This window comes from Colletes latitarsis, chromosome 6 (genome assembly GCF_051014445.1).
Source record: "Colletes latitarsis isolate SP2378_abdomen chromosome 6, iyColLati1, whole genome shotgun sequence".
NCBI lineage: Eukaryota > Metazoa > Arthropoda > Insecta > Hymenoptera > Colletidae > Colletes > Colletes latitarsis.
In genome coordinates this window covers 18029879-18048934 of record NC_135139.1, presented here as the reverse complement: position 1 = coordinate 18048934, position 19056 = coordinate 18029879, and the positions used below count along the sequence as shown (strand labels likewise).

Below are 19056 nucleotides of genomic sequence, written 5' to 3'. Positions count from 1 at the left end.
CCCAGGCGATATTTGTCATTTTTAGGCATCTCTGTTATTCGTTTGCGTCGTTAAAATCTTCGCGGGGCTAGCGTGGCGCAAAGTGCTTCGCAGAGGCAAGCCCCTAGTTAAATAAATAAAGAAATATGGTTCTGATACGACGACGAATGAGAGCGAAAAGAACGTCGAGAACAGTGGCGTAACCAGCAAGCCTGTGTTAAAATTAAAAAATCGATCTCCCTTTTTAAATTTCATATAACATCGAGTAAAAATTATGTAAAATTTTCAATTTAAAAAAGAAACTAACATTTCTACGTACGGTAGATTAAATAAAAATTAAAATATTTTTGATAATAAGACTTTTCCAATTGAGAAAAAAAAATGAAAATCAAAAAGAGAACTGTCAGAATTCAACCGATAGTATTTTCGTTTGTTAAAAAGTGCCTGGAATTCGGGATCCAACGCGTTGGTCTGTTACGCCACTGCGTCGGGGTCACTGTCAAGTCGTCAAAATAATTCCACTTTCTTTTCGCCGGTTCCCGGCGTGCGTGGCTATTTCGATCGGCGCCACGTTGCTGTCTAGACCGAACGAGTTATTCTCGACTCGCGCTTTAGTGCCATAATAAGCGCGACAAAGGCATTCCGTTGCTGCCATCTGTTAGAGAATGTAGCCAACCGGTCGGTTTGATTGACTGCACTCCGCGGCAAAACCGCGAGACGCGGCTCGCCGGAAAACAATATGTATTTTGCCTGGATCATGTCGCTTCGAGCACAACTCGCTGGGAACCGAGCCAAAGTTAATTCGAACCATCGTGTACCATTTCTCCGCGATTCCACGGCGTTGATAATCGCCCGGTATTCCGGACGATGAGCAGCACCAGGGCGCACCGAAACGCCGCGGAACAATAAGCTTTTGTCCCGTCGTTTGCTCGACCATTTACCAATGGCGGTTCCTCGTTTAAAAAACCGACGAGTCGCACGTACGATTCGTCATTTATCATCGTGACACCGTTACGCGTCGATAAACGAATGGATTATTGACAATGTAGCTTACCCGTCGCCTTGAAGCCTATTATCGACCACCTGTGCAGGTAACGGGGTCGATAATTGTCTGACCAGGTCGTCCCATTCCCTTTCCCTCTGCTGGAACTTCTCCTGCAGCCTCTGTTTTTGCTTCTGGTACTCCTTGAACAAATCCCCGTTGTAGCTCTGCTCGAGCTGCTCGCCGCCCAGGGAGGTTCGAACAGGTGTCACGGTCGGTTCCGTGATCTTCGCCGCGACTCCCGTCGGCTTCTCCGCCAAGGAATCTCTCCTGGAACTCCTGGCCGTCGATGGCGCCGGTGATTCTCTGCCAGCCACTCTGCGCTCGGGCGTAGAGGTTGCAGAAGGATCTGCTTTGACACCTTTGCCAACAAAAATTGGGCATGCACGATGTTAGAATCGTCGTCGTTGCGAGGGGAATGTTATTATTTGGATGCCCTGGGAAATAATGCACTAATTGTTGAATCTCTCAAGCATTGTTAGAACCATCCTCAAACGCTGATAAGCTTGGATTAAAGGGGCTAAGAGCTAGCGAATATTTCCTAAGGCATTCTAGTATTTGGTTAGAATCACCATCCGGGCTCTTGGACTGTCCTCTCGTCCTAGGCGGCACCTTTGGTTGGCTGTTGGTGGTGGTCTCCTGTATGGAGGGCAGCTGCTGGAACTCGGCGTAGCTCGAGCTGAGGAAGACGTCGCCCTCGTTCTCGAACAGCCTGTCCACGCTGGTGTTCATCAGTTTGTTATTCTTGAAACCGGTCAGATGAAAGCTAGCGAAAGACGATCTCGACATGGGGTTTATATCGCCGGTGGACAGCGCCATTAGCGCCGCGGATGGTATCGGTGTATGTTTAGGTCCGGGGCTTCTGGGTCCCAATCCAGCCTCCAAGGCTGGCACTAAGCTGCGAGACATCATGTCAGCGGCGGACCGTGGCCTGGTGAACGGCATCGCGCTATGCGGGAACGTCTTCGGCTTAATGGGAGTGATCAGCATGTGCTCCGTCCAGGAGGTCTCCAGAGACGGTCTCTCCAGTCGTTCCACGTCCACGTTCAGCGTTCGTTGGGCGAACGGTACGGCGAAGGTCTCCGGCGGTATGCTTTGCAGCCAGGAAAGCAGGCTCAGGTCCGAGTCGCTGAAGCCCACGGAGCCGTCCAGCAGTCTCGAGAAATTCATCTCCACCTGAGAAAAAGAAATACCAGACACGTGAGACGATGCTTCAACGTTCCTGGTACGAGCATACCTCGCGAAGCAGTCTCGTGTTTCGATCGATAAGTTAACCGGTTAGAGGTGGCGACTAGAAACGCGTTACGAGCACGCCCGAAGCCACCGATTAGCATCTAGCCAAACATCGTTGTATGATTTATACTCGGATGTCTTAGGTTTACAGAATCTAACGTTACCTGCTCGCTCTCCTTCGAGTTGGTAGCTTTGGCCTGGCAGTAATTCACACAGGACTCGTACAGAATGCCCTTGATGATCAGCTGTATCAGCCGGTCGTTCTTTGCCGAGGTGACCGGTTGACCCGGGTCGGTGCTCTTCCTGACCCCTGGCAGAAACTTCTCCACCAGGGGATAGACCTCGCGGAAGCACTGGACTCTAGCGTTGCTGGGGTTCCAGTCCTTGTACTGAAGGTGATCCGTGAGCCGCGGAAGGGTCAGCAACAGACAGAGACTACTGTACTCCTCCTTGGACGGAGCTACCTTCTCCAGGTCGCTCAGAACCTTGACCACCTCCTCGACAGCGTTGTCGACGCTGCCGTTCGTCCCGGCAGCGATCACGTTCGCCTCGGACTTGATGCATAGCAGCTCCACGTACTTGTGACGTAGGATCGAGTAGGTGAACTTTCTCATATCGAAATCCGGCAGCGCCTCCAACGGCTGAATGAACTCCAGCACGTCGTCCCATTGTCCGTCGAGGATCAGCTGACGAAGGAAGAGGACATCGTCGCTGTACTGACCGTTTATTACACCTGTCTCTCGTTCCAACGAGAGCTGCGAGATGTGAAGGTCGCGGCTGTGGAGGAACTCCAAGGTTAGTCGTACCACATCCTCCTCGCGCAGCGTCAGATGCGCCGCCGGCATCACGTACCGAATACGCAACCTGGACAATTCCCAGAGATCAAAATTACAGCCTCGACCTTCTCTATCGAACCCCAAAAAGGGTTCCAAGTTTCATTCAGGATACAATTAAACACAATTTGGAGGCATCAGCCTCGAACGCATCGATTCTGGAGCAAAGGGGTATATCAGAAAACATACATACAGAAATATGTATCCTGTGTTACAAAATGTATAAAAGAAGCTTCTAGGAATAGAGAGCGTACGAGAAATCTTTGTACAAAATTGAAAACATTGAATTCTGTGGCTAGACTTAGATTTGATATAAAAAAATATAAATTTCGTTCGTATCCCCAGAAAGACATTTTTGAATCCCTCAAATTGTCCACGAGAACGATACTTCGTTTTTAGACAATCGGAAACTGGAAAACCCAAAATTTGTCGTAGAACGTATTCTTATCTGTTAAAATTCAAGAGTCGTATCTAGATTTATTTTCTTTAACGTCTAATCTTGAACATTGATTTTTGTAATTCCATAGTGAAAAGTCATGTCACCCACGCGTGAGTGGTGCTACAGTGTTTATCAAACGTCGATCGATTGTAGATAGAATGGCGAGTAACTTTTCGTTGTGGTCGTGATGTATAGAAACGTACATACGTGTAAATGAATCGAGAACGCAAGTGAACACTACAATTGTTCCGTTCTGTCGTAATCTGGATGATAATTCTTGTGTTCAGCGTAACACGATCTGATTCGGTGGGATTACTGCTCGACTGATACGCGATATTGCGAAACTAACTAATGGTATGCGCGTATGGAATGCGCGAAATCCTTGTTTTTACAAGTTCGTTGCACTTCGAGGCCACCGGCCCTGCTGACATGCCCTGATTGCCACGTAAACTGGGTGGATAGATTCGGACGTTGATCCAGCGTTCTTCTACTGAACTACTCCACGAACGTGAATATTTAAATCGCAGCCAATAAATTAACCACTTCTATTTTTGTATTCCTAAGCACCGAATGGTTTCAAAACCATTTATTCCTAAGTGCTAGTTTAATGCACACATTTCAAAATTAACCGACATAGGACTCGAACCCTACTAAAAACTAGTATTTACATATCTCTAATAATTAAACAGCGTTTTCCAACCTGGGTGGTAACATCTCACAGGTAGTTATAACCACTCAGAGAGACACTAAAGTTACTGCAAATATTTCGAAGACGCAATTTGGTAATTTTAATCTACTGTTTTCCAAATTTATTAGTTTCGCTTAATTGTAATTATATGTATTTAAATTTTCCAACGATTATTTCTCTCCGAAACACGTCTTCTAATAAATGATTTTATCGTCCAAGCCTTAAAACGACGAGCAGAATTTACATGAAAGTGGGCATTATGCATCGACCATATGGCGGCCGTACTACGTCTCGTCGCATTAACACTCGAACATATTAAAGTTGAAACGGAACGGCGGAGCCCTGTATTTCGAACCCTCTAAAATCTGGCGTTTTACATTCCCCTGGATATCCAACTCTTCGAGAATCGGTGTGCAAACGACACCGAGAAAGCGTGGGGATCACAAATCCATGGAAAATAGCTATCGACTGGCTGCGTACGACGTTGGAAGTTTGTTCAGAAGCAGTTCTTGGTGGCAAGGTCATAAACTATGAATCGCGTCCCGCAGATAAGATAAAGTACTATCAAGCGAAATGCTCCTTTTACGTGGCGAAGAAATCCTCGAAAAAAATCTTTTTCAGACTGTTCAGTCTCGACACCGACGAATTTGAAATACAAATTTAACTAAATAAACGTCTCGTTAATGAAATAAAAACTATATAATATAAGAAATAGAAGATAAGTTGGAAATTAAACTATCTACTTTCAGAATATTACTGTAAAAACATTACTGTAATACTCCAACTCTAACGCCATACAGGAAGTCAATATTTGGCAATTTTTCGAGTCGAATAAGAAAATAATTTTACGTTGCAACGATCGCGATATAAAAACGAAAGAATGCGTGAATCTGGAGTTTTCGCTGAGGTGTCTCGCATAAAACCTGACAAAGGTAGCGATTCCATGAATTCGTTTGATCGACGCACATATGCGCTGACTTGACAAAGGTGCGTATTACGCCAAATATGTAGTGTCAGCAGTCGCTTCCAATAACTTACGAACTCTCAGAGTCGCGAATTGCAGTTCTGATCGAAATTTCGAACGATTAACAACAACAATGATGGCGCAGTGGACGTTGGTGAGTGTACTCGTTATCCACATTCTTGAAAACTGATTTAATCGTATTAAATTGTGTTAATTGTGCATATAATTTTGAATATAATTTCACGTAACGATATCTTCGTGTTTTACGAGTAATATTCGAATCTGAAACTTCGTAATTTCCCTTGATACGACGCTGCACTGAATTAGGCAACCTAAGTCGCCTCCCGAGTGCAAAATGTTGAATATTGACGGCCCGAAAGCTCATCTTCCGCGTACTTTGGTTTGCAAAGGAACCTTCAGCGTCGCGTTTCAGAATTTTGCTAAAACGCTCCGCGCGACATTTTCTTTCAGCTTTCGGTGGCTATTCTTGTAGCCGGCGGTGCCGTAGCCGATATTCTGGTGCAACCTGGATACGAACAACCGCAACCGATGCTACAAACGCAACCAAGAATGCAATCCGAGGGATTGCAGCACCGCGAATCTCTGTCGGGGTACGCACAACACCAACCTCCTGTTCTGATGTATCATCCCAAACATCATCCGATGTACGCGAACGTGCAACCGCAAATGTCGTACATGCCAAAAGCTTACGATCCCCAGCTTGCTTCGCAAATGAGAACCCTTGGACTCGATGGAACGCCTGGAGTCGTTCCAACGCATTATCTTCCCATGGTAAGTGCCGCGTATTCGAATTTATATCGTCTTGATAAAAAACTACTTGATTTACAAATTATTTTTTGTAGTGCAAGTAAATTTGGTAATTCCTTTTAAACGAAATTTTAAGGGTGTCTTTAACGATAACATCCATTAACTTAGCACTTTTCTTAGGCAGTACATAATCGGAACAGAAGATCTAGCGATGACAAACCCGATTCTAGGACAGGCAGGGGGGATAAACATGAGGAAGCTGATGTGGCCGCGAAGTCGACCTTAAACGAACATGTCCCGCCGGTCGTTGATTTGCAAAGTCAGAACAGAGAAGCTACGGAAAACCTTGATGGTAAGATAGCGAAATTGTACAAAATAGAACTCGAAAATTAGGAAAACAGAAGTAATTTTGAATCGAGTACATCGAGACTAGTCGATAGCAGAATATCTCTATTTTCTTTAACGTCTTTTAATCTGTTTTATCAGCCACGCTATTTATACAAACAACTGATGGTATTAACCATCTAACAAATTACTAGTATTTAAATGACAAACGATATGATAATTTTTAACAGAGAAACGCGCGGAAGTACGTCAAAGCAGAACTGTTCAACCATCCAGAGGTACTCTATTAGGCCTGAATCCATTGAACATGTATCCCGGGATTCCACAACAGTACCCCGTGGGAACCATTCCGGGAATCCCAGTTTACAACGGTCATTTACAAATGACGGGCCCTCTGATGCAACAACCATCGTTAATGTCTCCAAGAAACGTCGAAACAGTGGCGTTGCAACAAACTCCGACGCAAAATCAGGCTACAATTTCGACGCAGAACGACGCTGCGAACCAACAGAGGCACTCGTCTGATTATATATCCAATTATGATACTCTTCAAGCACCCACAAACGACGAACCGAAGGTCCGTTTAACATCTCGATCATCCGTGGTAAGTACACAGTCTTCTTTCCAAGAAAATTCGTAGTTAATCCTAGAAAGTCTAAAAAGAGTCCCTTCGAGCTCGTCTATGTACATCGAACGTGACAAACTCATTTTCACCCGAAGAGCCACTCTGTATTTCGTTACCACGCGGCAGGTTGCACACGTACAATTATTTCATAACTGCAAAAAATATTCAAAGACTCGGTTTTCGTACAAAGTAAAAGAATACGATAATTTTCACGAAAATTTTAAACATATTTGTATATACTATTAACTTACAATGCTGTTATTAATTCTATTAATATTTATACTCGTTATAATTGTTGCGTTGTCTACTGAATTATTTAAAAAAATTAGAGCACGTATATACATAATAGAAAGTATGGATGTACCAATTACTAATATTCCTACTCTCGCAATTACAATGTATAAATATTAATCAGTGTAATTTATAACAGAATCTTAAGTTAACGTGAACGTGCTCTAAGAACTAAATAAATTTTATATAATCGACGATTGTTAACTCTTCGTTTACAGAATGCCAAGAACAGCGTCGCGAGCAACGACAAAGAGCTGGTGGGCACGAAATTGCAAAAGTACACGGAGCCAACGAATCGTTTACACGCAACTTTCGGAGTGCCTAACTACGCGACTAGTGGAAATTACCCTTGTAGCTGCACGAATCCCGGCTACGTCGTCCAGAACGTCAACGACGCGATGTCAAATAATTTAGCGATGCAGCAAACCGGCGCCCAGCAAATGCAATACGTTTATCAAGTACCGAGCGTACTGGGAACGAATTATTTGTCGAACGCCAGATACGTCGTCGTGCCACAAGCTTACAACAATTATCCTACCAGCTACAACTGGGGATACCAGTCCACTCCCACGCCGTTTACAGTCTGTTTACAAAACTCCGACACGACACCGTCCGTAGCGTATCATTTAGCATGAACGAGACCGAACAACTCAGCAAATCAAACGACCGCTAGTTAATTTAGTACTTTATTTATTATATTTTATACGACAGGTGTCTCGTCGCATCATCGAAGTACCCGGTAGCCACTAATTACACGGTCAACGGTTGTAAAACGATGAAAATAGACGTTTCACCGAGAACGTCGAAAGCAATGTCTCCCAATAAACGTATGACCATAAACAACCTCGTGTTGAATAAAAGCTCCCCTCCCCGCAATCCCATAAAATTTTACACCGACTAACTCGACGCCGCTAATGAGAAACCTGCGTTTAATTGACTTTCGGTACGCGCGCGAACCGGATTTAAGCGTCGTTTAAGTAATCCTATCGCTTTTAATCGCGGAAGTAATCCGCGAGAGCGGTTGTCGACCGATAACGTTCGCCTAAATCCGCGCTCGTTACGCAACGGAGACGCGAGACTCGTCGATGGAGAAACGAACGATTTTCTTTAGCCTTATCAGAGGGTTACGAAGTTACAAAATTTTGCATAAATGGATTCGAGTCTCGAAAACCATATGCAGTTGGTACCACGACGACATCTGTCTTTAAAGTGGTTTTGATATTCCTTATTGAGGGGATTTTGCTTTCCAGATCAGTGTTTCTCCACTTAAGTATATTTCTCTACTTCCTATTCTCAGAATTTAAAAAGCCTAGAACCCCAGGACCGCGAGATTCCCCGTATTTCTCCGTTAAATAAACAATACTTTTAAATAACCATACAGAGTTTGAAGAGGTTTCGAGAAGGAAATTCATTAAGAAGGCTCCTTTTAGCTTGCTAAACTGGAAGACCTTCGACGCCAAAAGGGACGAAGTTTCGACGACGTCGCGACTCTGGGGCATCGCGACGCTCGCGAAGTAGTCGAGAGACGCGACGGAACGACAATCCAATTTCAGACAATTTGCCGGGAGCGTTAATTGACCCGAACGAAGAGGCGAGAAGTTTCGGGTCGGTCTGCGAGTGGCATCGAACGCTTGGAACCGGAAAAGGAGGGCAAACGGTCGATCGACAATTTCTAATTCCCGGCTCGATGCCCACCCACGCGTCCCCCGTTCGTCGGAATGCAATTTCTTCGAAGCAACGAAATTTAAACTGTCGCAGGCCTGTCGGTGTTTGCCGTTCGTTACCCGCTTCGAAAGTGCAAGCGACGAGAGATAAGGAAATTACTTCGAGTAACGAAGTTCGGTACGTGCCTCGGAGGACACAGAACTCCGTGCAGATGGAGCCGCACGATTAGGGGCACTGTATGGGGAGCCAACGACGCCAAGGTGAAAACATGAATGCAGATAAATTCTGCATTTACGCCCATGGAGCCCCCACGCGTCCTGTTGTACAGTGGAGGGCGCCATGGAAACGGCGAAATTTCGGAGAGGACCATTTTAGAGCATCCGGGCAATTCCTGCTGGGCGAGAGACGCCGTCTATTTATGATTTTAACATAAATGACTACGCCCCCACCCCGAATTACCGTGTTTTCTTTTCTTTCTTAAAAGGCTTCCCAGACGTTTAAAAAGTGCATTTTTCATCGCGCCTTTCTGAAGTTTTGTGTGGTACAGTAAAATTCACCGACATACTCGGGGCTGGGGCAATGCAGGAGAATCAAATATGCCGGATAATTGAACTATATCCACATATAAAGTAATAAAAACAAGGAATTGGATCATTTTTACGGGGGTTTTCTCTTAGATTTTCGGTAAGAAATTTTTTTCTCGAAAATGCGTAGGATTTCGGGGTTATGTCTATTCACCAAAAATGATTGTAATCGACCCTCGCAACTAAAAATAATTTTTTCAGAACGATTTGAAATTTTTTTTTTTCGCCGAAAAATTTAGACACCTACCCCCTGCCGATTTCCCTTTAAAATTTGTTTTTGATTTTTAATACACAACCATGGGTAATGTAGTAATACAATTTATTAATAAAAAGTAAAATATATCAAATTCCAACGCTTTATTCGTTAACCAATCGATTTAAAAATTCGGATTTAGCTATAATACACGATTGTATTGTAGGTAGAAAGAAAGAAAGGTATTAAGGAGAACGTGGTAATGTGAGTAACTATGGAATGTGGATGGCGTCGAGGAATTTTGCCTAGCAAAGTCTGACCCAATGCAACTCGCCGGTCGTTTTGCTGCCCAGAATACCTGATCAGAATACCGTATCTATTTGTATGCCTCGTGCGTTTAATACCGAGGGTTTAAACCTTTGAATGAACTATCGTTAGCGTTATTAAATCCTTATACCGAGCTTCGAAAAGTTTGCGAAATTACGGGAACTGAAACCATGCACAGATAATGAAGTAGGAGCGCTTAATTGCAACCCAAATGTGGTTCAATTTATTTACGATATTTTTATTCGCGTTTAACGAAGACGATGGTGTAATTAAACTAATCACTAATTTCAGTAATAAACTTTATTACAGTATACGTAGTTGCTAACACGAATAAAACTATCGCGTGTTGCGGTGTCTAACTTTAACCTTCTCAAGGATACTGGCACCGAATATTTAGGTTCGAAGTTATTTTAACTATTATAAATTGAAACCGTTAAAAATCGTAAAAAAGTATTCGTAATTAAATTTCCGAGTGATACGATAAATCAAATGTTAAAGAAATATCGCAGGTCAACGCCATTTTTCACAATACTATTTCCTACTTGACGTCTCTAAAAGCTCGATGAGCCAATCTTCACGAAAGTTGGCACAAATACGGAGTAAATGCATCTTAATGGCCGTAACTACAACTGGCGCAACAGCAATCAATCTACTTTTATTTTAAGAAACGTTTTACTTTTTCTGCAAAATTTCGCTGTTGTTTTTTTTTTACTTCTAAACACGAAACTGTTGCATTGTTTACATATTTCTTCGATACATCAATACTCCTTTACGGGGGGAAAAATATATGTTTTCTAGAAATATGCAAGAATTGTCCACTACCGATAGTCTGTGAGTATAAAATTAATGACATCGTTAACTTCCAGCTAGAAATCTAATTTCGACGTGTCGCTCCTACCGTTAATTGCAAACGAATAAGAAGCATGGATAAATCTTGTAAATTTCCTTGTACGGCGTAGAACAAAAGACAGCTAGTGTTACCGCCGTGTTATTCAGAAGCCACACAGCCTGATCGCCAATTGAATCCGATAAAATCAGGCCTTTATTCGCCAATCGCGTTCGTGCAACTTAATAGCTCGTTTAACCTAGCAACCGGCCGTCGTTGTGCAAATGGAAGAACAAGTTACCTGGCCTTTTGTGGATAACAAACACTCGCGTATCGATGTACACGGAATCAATAGGGGCCCCATCGATGAGAACGAACGACGCGAGGTATTTTCATCGTTTTCGCGAAGTCGTATCATCGATCTCTCTCATCTTTTCCCTAGCAACGGATACAACGAGGCTCGAGTTCCTCGACGTCTCGTCGTTAAAGAAATTATAAAACCGTATACTATCTGGCCACAGCATATAAAATATTCACTCCTTAAATAACCCTGCCATACAACATCCAGTAACATGAAATAAAGCGCCACTTGTATTCCGCTGTCGACGCAGCAAGAACCAGCATCGCTTAGCAAACAGATTCTTACCTTATTCGTGACAATACTAGGCTACAAATTTCATTCTACAAAAAACGGGTGACCTCGTATATGAAATTTATGCTTCATCGAATACCATTTTGCCTGCTTTTAAAATTCATACGATGCAGAAATCCAGGATTCTGTACGAATGGAACGGGGGCCTTGCAAACAGTCTTGGCACGAATGGCAACGAAAACTGTTTTGTTAAAAACGCTTTGTGCTTTCGCTTCGACCTAAAAACAATGGCAATGTATAGGAGTTTAATATACTCCTTTAATTTGAAATTATAATTTTCAACTTCGAAAAGAAATCGTTTTAATAAAAAATCAGGGATTCAAGGTACTTTCGAGCAACGAATTGAAATCAATAAATATTACATTTCTATTTTATAAAGATTTTAAGATAAATTATATTGAAAACCGTATAATTGCGACGAGAATAAACTCGACCAACGCCACGTAACAAAGTCAGTTATAATAAACGTTTAAAACGGATATTTCAATGGTAGGTCTTAATGAATCTGTTGGGGTTTTTTTTAAAAGAACGATTGTAAACTGGTAGCATAAATACAACAGCAACTAGGGGGGCATTAAAACGTTTAAAGTGTGTTGAGAATTACGAAACGAGACGCAGAAGGTATGCAGTGCGTTTACACCTGCGTGGTTATCGGTGCTTCACGCTGTATAATTGAAACTGAATTTCGCAACGTTTCCGTTGCGCTCGGTACCATGACGGGTTCTTGGTTTTTGTTATCTCACGAATAATTCGTTTCCAATTTCATTCTAATTACATATATGCTCGTGATGCTTGGATTTCGATCGTAGACTGCACAATAAATTAATTTTACTGTTCGTGACTTCTGGATTCTTTATGTTCCCATTATTCTCCAACTAGTAAATTTTTTAACGATAAAAGAAAAAATTAATATCATTGTTTACATTAATTTCATTTCGTAAGACCTCTTGGTAACGAGTTCTAACCTCTTTCTTATCTCTTTCTGGTCTCGGGGTACTATTATGCATTAAATTCAGCTCGAACAGAAATTTCTGAGATTTAACGCCATCGTTGTCCCACGATTATTCCCAAATTTTACAAACGCTACTACTGAGTCTTAAATTGAATGAAATAATGTTACCGTAATAAATGGAAAACTTAATTGCGAACAAATAGCGAGCAGTGAATTTTTTTACGATACAATGGCTCGCCGTAACCGCGTCTAATGAGCAAACGTAACGAAAGTATCGGCGCTAAAAGTTTTTCAGAACCTTTCTTTCTGCCTTTCAGCAGAAACAATTCAGTATGCAAATTAATGCCGGGTGTTCGTAATTCACGGCTGTAGTTTAACGTCGTCCGAGCTGACCGACTACTTATTAAAACGGTTAATTGATACGAAATCGATGGGGAAGTGCGTTTATTGAGCGGAAGTTAGGAATCGTACGCAAATCGTTCCGCCGCGTTTACCATCCTATAATGGCCTGCATGAGCTCGCCGTTATTCTCGTAACAAGTAGGTCTAACTGACTATAATTAACCATTAGTTAAGGGGAGACGGTTTTTATCGAAAGAACTATCGATCGATGTTTAGTTACTACTAGACGAAAGTTACTGTTATAATAAACAATAATTAATAGCAATATGCTAGTTTCCTTCGCACTTAATCGTTCGGTCGTGCAAGTGTTAATTAAACCGCGACTCGTGATTTTCTGCACAACGAACACTGCTGTCCGTATACTTATCGTAAACTCTTTCGAAATTCGGGCAAATAAATTTCTATAATATAAAATTTAAACTGAATCGAAAGGAGTGGGTACTATTGAATTGTCGATTGTAAACAAAAATTGTGAACATTCGTGGAACATAAAAATTTCTAAGACCAAAAAAATGAAACTCTAGACTAACTAGAGTCTGATTTTAAAGCCAGCAAGGAACTCCTTCGTGCAAACGCTCGATTATTCTTAGTTTTAGTCTCAATTTGGCCCTCTGGGAGGGTTACCATTGACCAAAGATCCCATATGAAAAACAACTAGCGTACGCAGTTACCATGACGTCCGAATATTAATGCAAGGTAGTGGACGACGATGTGGGTCATCGCCCTCTGGTGTTCTTGGACCGATTCGGCAGATTTACCTGCGTGTCGTCCGCCAGCGTAATAGTGATTCACAAAAGGGTATCCGGTCTCTTTCTCAGTGAATGACGACGCTGCGTCGCGAGCTTTCTTCGCGACGTTGTACGAGTAAAGGAGCCATTACCCACCCAGTAATGGAGGTATTCAACTGGCTCACCTTTGACCCGCGTGCACGGCACCAGGCGCACGTTTACCCAAGGAGATAGCCGGTCGGTGACAAACTTTTTCCTTCCTTTTCGGTCGACACGAATTCCTCGATAGGCGCGCGCGCGGCCAACAGCCTCCGGGAAATCGCGCGGGTCTCGTTTGTCTCGCGAAAACCACCTCGTCACGGGGCCATTCGTCTCTTTCTAAATCGCGAGAGGCACCTCCGCGTTAACGGTTACTAAATAAATGTCAAACGATTACCGAAGCCGCGTGGAAAATCGTCGAACGCGAACTCGCATGACGAACGTGTTTGCCTCGGCGATTTCACGGCGTTTGGAATATTACAGGATTTTCTCGTTTCCTCGTGGCTATCAAGGACTTTGGAGTTTCCAGGACAGCTTTATTCCGAACGGCCATTTAACGAAATTGAATTTAAGTACGAGTTAAAATTCGAAGTAAAACGCATCGATAAATTAGTCGTTGTATCCGAAGAGATACCTGAAATTGTTTGCCAGCGTCGATCGCTCGATACGAACAGCAATTGCAGAGGTCGAGCGCGTAGGCAGCGTTCGTGGGAAGCAGAAAAATGGCAAGCATATTGTCGGGCTGTTTCCCAATCGTTCAGACGGCGCAAGAGTAAAGGAGCAGAAGCGAACCGCTGCCAGGAAAACCTCGAAAATGCTTGCAGACTTCCCGGGGTAATCTTACAAAGTGGCTAGACACGAAATCTGCCCTCGTACTATTTCCATTACGCGATGAACGACGGAACCGAAAGATTTCTTAATCGATCATTTTCTAATCGCGTTGACCTCGGTGTACTGACTTATTCGCGTTCGATTTGCATTATGCGTTGAATGCAAATTTTGAAGGAGCGTCGGATCGTGCTAGATCAGACGTTTTAGTCAGCCTAATTTCAATGTTACGGTGGAAGGGATTATAAAAATTAAGATTTGGTGTATCGTCCAGGACTTAACGTCGTTTATTGTCAAATTGAATGGTACCATTCGCCTATAGCTGTTCGATATTAGCAGCTTTCGAGTAATTTCGAGGGATTATTCTGCGGCGTGGCAAGTGCTCCGACGAAGGAGATCAACGTCCTGTCAATCCGCGGTAAGATTAACTATCGTTTCTCCGCGCGTGTGCAAGGAAGAATAGCAACGTAATTCGTCAGCAACATGACATGCCATTCACTGTAGGGCAATCGACGGTACCCTTTTGTTCGACGAGTCTCCCGCGCGTGGAGAGCACGGATCACGGATTTTTCTCATTGGCAGGAATGTCTGCACAGGGATGAACACGGAAGGGTTCGTCCCATAGCGATTCGCGTAGTTCAACCTCGGCAAACACCCCACGCGAGAGCCTCGGATTCAAGTTCGACATTTTTTAGCATTTTCAAGATTAAACCTACGTAAAAACTAAATTATACTTGTGGTAAAAAAATTATAAGACCATTGGCAAGCACCGACGATCGAACGTAAATTGAAAATTAAATTTGAATAAACGCAAATTTCCAACAGTTATAATTACTACGTGTTGATAATAGATAATGGGTGTCTGACGAGTCAAACTATAATTTTCGACATTAATTTGCATACAAAGTGGTACCAAATAGGAAGTATAGGATGAAATGTCTTAAATGGTGAGATTTTGGCAACTTGCCTCTGCTAGTCGAGCGAAAATCCTAAGGACTCAATCTGCACTTACAGTCGAGCACGAGTTTACAATTCCACGTGTATTTCCCGTGGCTGTTTGGGCGCCGTTGTAAACATCATTTCTCACCCGCGCGAGATCTGAAGAACGGGAGGAACATCCTCTATCCCAGAGGCTTCTTTTTCGCCGTATATTTAGTTCTGACGACAAGAAATATTACTTCGGCGCGTTTAACCCCGAACATCGTGGAAATCTCTGACTAAAACGCAAATAACCACTAAAACCGTAAACTTCTTAAAAATAGTTTTCGTTCGACTCGTTAATCGCAGGAAAAATATGATCAAGTACAATGAACTTGGAGACCGATTCTGTGTTTCGTAAATGTGAAAGTTCAGCTAAGAGCACGTTTGTTTAAAAGGTTTATCTTTTCAGAGGTATCGTACGTAATGTGCACATTCGTTAGTCGATTCTTTCGACGAATATTGCGTTTATTAGTGCGTATATAAGGTGGCCTTGGTCTTGGGGTAGATCGAGGCCTACTCGAAACCGCACCCCTTCCTTTCGACTAGTCCTCACCACCCTCGTCTATTGTTTCGCGAACGAATCGACCCCAGGCGTGATCGATAAAGCGCGAAAGTAGCTCGACTACGACTTGTCGAACCGTCGTTCTTTATGGCCAGACAACATCGAACGAACGAAGTTCAACGGCGAGGTCGTTAAGGAGTCTGTCTAGTTTGCAGTCCCCAAAATATCAGAAAAACCCATTGGAGATCGATTTCAAATCTTGCACACGTACAGGAAGTATACTCTATGATTTACCGAGTACTTCTCATTTTATTTATTGTAAAGGAAGATATCAAGAAAGCTCCTTCGAACAATTTGTTAAATTTTATTGTACAGGATACGATTTATAAAGGATATACTGTGACGGGTGGTTATCTGAAGAGGACCACTAAATCAGGGTCGAAACATTCTATTCTACTGGACCCCAAACAGATCGCCATAAAGGAAGCCGTCAAATTGTGTTTTATTGACCCTCGCTCAACCGACAAAGACACTCATCGTAGACTAAGTCATGGAAAAAATCCGGATGTTACATATGTATGAGTAATGACAATAAATATAACATGAAGCGTGTGTAAACCATTTCTTTCCACTATATACATATTGTAAATACTACTAGATAATACTTTGGAACATTTACAATAAATCTGGTACATCTATGGGTCAAAAGTGTAAATATAAGATCGAGACTTAGTGGAATGCCTTTAAGTTTGTTTGAATTTGGTCGTGAAGGATGTTCGACCAAACCAACGGGGTAAACCTCCAACAAACCTACGGTGTATGGTTGCTTTACGTGCGAATACACGAATTTCCATGGGGCACGGTCGCGTGTAACGGAGCAGAGAATGACATGTCGAGAACGGTGACACATGTATCATTGAAGGTACACAAACCGCGATACGTGTATCTCTGGGAACACGATCTGTCGGTTTGCATCCCCCATGCAATCTTTCCGCCGTTTCACGGCTGAATCGTTCGCTAATATGGCTGATAATGCGCGTCAGGAACAGTTTGTTGCGGTGTTTCTGCGTAAACGACTCGATTATATAATCGGATCGACACACGATGGGCCAAAATCCCGAAAACCCGGACAAAAACAGAAAAAGTCTTTGAATTTAAACAAATGGAAGGTTCGCAGCTAGTTTCTTTTTTTCAGGAAAATTTAGAAATATTTTTAGTGGGAAAGGATGCTTTTTAATAGAAAAAGACCTGTTTGTTTCCTTCGTATTGCAATTTTTATCACTCGAATATCTGTAATTTGCTCACGGTGCAGGAATATAAAGACAAAATCGAAGAAAAGTAAATTACTAGGAGAGATAATCAACATAAATCAGATGCGTTCTGACACGGAATCAGATGGAACGACTTTCGAACAGTCATCTCGTAAAGATGAATCGACGTACATTGAAAACGAGGCAACAGAAATTGCAGATGACAATGAATGATATTAAATAATATTGAAAACTAAGTTTGCATAGATTTAACGTTTGATTTCTAGTTCGAGAAACGGTTTTGGTCAATTTTCTAGGATTTTATACTATCCTACTACGATGGAACAACAGATTTCGCAGTTCTGCATGCAAATTGAACTGATGATACGCTTGAAGGGAATTACCACACGAGTCGATCGCTACGCTATAGAAAATGTCACGGGAAATCCTTTGATCGAGAAACAAACGCTTAACTCCGCAAACGGAAAAGGGGAGCAAATCAAATATCGAGGCATGGAAATGGCGTAACGTTTCTATAAAAACTCTACGAATTTCCAGGAAACGAGTCAACGCACAATGCTAGAACAATGGACGCTGTGTCTCGCGAAACTGTGGAACTTTATTAAAACGAATTAACGCCGAGTACGATGTCCCGCGATAGTTTGCAGCTTTTCGTCACTTTCGTTTGGCTAAAATAATATATTCATAGCAAAATAAATCTTTTGAAAAGATTCGAGTTAAAAATAGTCCTCTACACCAATCGAAAGAGAACAAAAATCACATTTGGGAATCACGAAATTTTTATTCGATTCCTTTCTACCAAGCACCAAATATATCTCCGTTCATACGATCGATCGTCTTCGAACGACAAGAAATATTTTACTTAATATTCGTATTTAACCACGAGATGTATTCTTCAAGACGTAATTTGCATTACGCTAGATAAACTCGAGTGTCTCAAGGTATTTACTTCCTTTTAGCTGTTTGCTTGTACGCCGTGGACATTCACGTGACACGTAAGGAAGTCGAACAACTCACTGGAAGACGCATCACACACGCGATAACTCGGAGAACGGAAACACGGAACCGGAAGCACGTGGCTCGGCCGTACGAGCAACGTCGCACGGCATACTGGCTCGACGCTGGGCGTCTGGCCGTCTCTGCGACGGCGCCCGTGCTCCGAAACCATCGTACGCGTCGAAAAACCGTCGTCTACGTCCCGTGATGAATGTACTATCTGGAAATACGAGACCGCTGAATCGTAATAACGTTGCGTGAACGACGCTTCGCGGATAGTTTCGACGTCCCGACGCGTTTCTAAGAAACTAATTTTTTTCACGTTCGGTTGGAACTCGTTTGCCAGGTGGTCGACATCGATTTCTGATATACAGTCGGACGCAAAAGTCTACGGACACCCGGTGTAAATTCCGATATTCTGGACGGTACCTTCATTAGTCTCGACGACGCTTGAAGTTTCGACGTTTACCAAAATTCACGAGATTTACGCGAATCGACGGACGATTTTTCGATAAAGTAAAAATAACTCGTATCGAACGACGTTCATTACGCAGAATTTCATGCAGAATGCATATTCCGACGTTGAGCAATGTCTATCGCCGAAGAGATTTTGCGCTCATGCATGAAATTAATTGAAGTCGACTATCCAAGAGATGCGTATAGTGTGCTTGAATCTTGATCAACGTCGATCACTCCGAGTGATTCGTTACTTTTAGCGCCGATCGACGTGCACTGCTCGAAGAATGCGGTTCTTCAGACACGTCAATTAATGTCAGGCTTGTTGCAAATTTAATTGCCTGATACTTGATATTACGGATACTGGTTTTATCTTCTTTCTCGCGGCGCTCTGTTATGAATACTGACAGAAGTAATCATACACGTCTTGATCACCACTTTCGCCAAC

At 42.7% G+C, this 19056-nt stretch overlaps 2 protein-coding genes across 6 annotated transcripts in view; one reads left to right on the top strand and one right to left on the bottom strand.

Annotated features, from left to right (window-relative positions):
* The window catches only part of LOC143343064 (WD repeat-containing protein 47), a 102825-nt gene that overhangs the window by 67444 nt on the left and 16325 nt on the right, over positions 1–19056 (bottom strand). For 3 of the 5 annotated variants that reach the window (XM_076767584.1, XM_076767580.1, XM_076767582.1), the window contains exons 2-4: positions 2419–3118; positions 1594–2197; positions 1034–1382 (exon numbers count right to left, since the gene is read on the bottom strand). In XM_076767584.1, the coding sequence (XP_076623699.1) occupies positions 1034–1382; positions 1594–2197; positions 2419–3099 (1634 nt within the window). In that variant the 5' untranslated portion in view covers positions 3100–3118. Of the gene's footprint in view, positions 1–1033; positions 1383–1593; positions 2198–2418; positions 3119–18105; positions 18244–19056 lie in introns of those variants that run through there. The other 2 variants (XM_076767583.1, XM_076767581.1) reach the window with 2 other exon arrangements.
* Positions 5212–8063, top strand: LOC143342503 (uncharacterized). Its single transcript, XM_076766464.1, has 5 exons — positions 5212–5332; positions 5650–5970; positions 6127–6298; positions 6522–6895; positions 7426–8063. Exons 1-5 carry the CDS (start codon positions 5312–5314, stop codon positions 7840–7842), a joined length of 1305 nt encoding a protein of 434 aa, XP_076622579.1. The 5' UTR covers positions 5212–5311; the 3' UTR covers positions 7843–8063.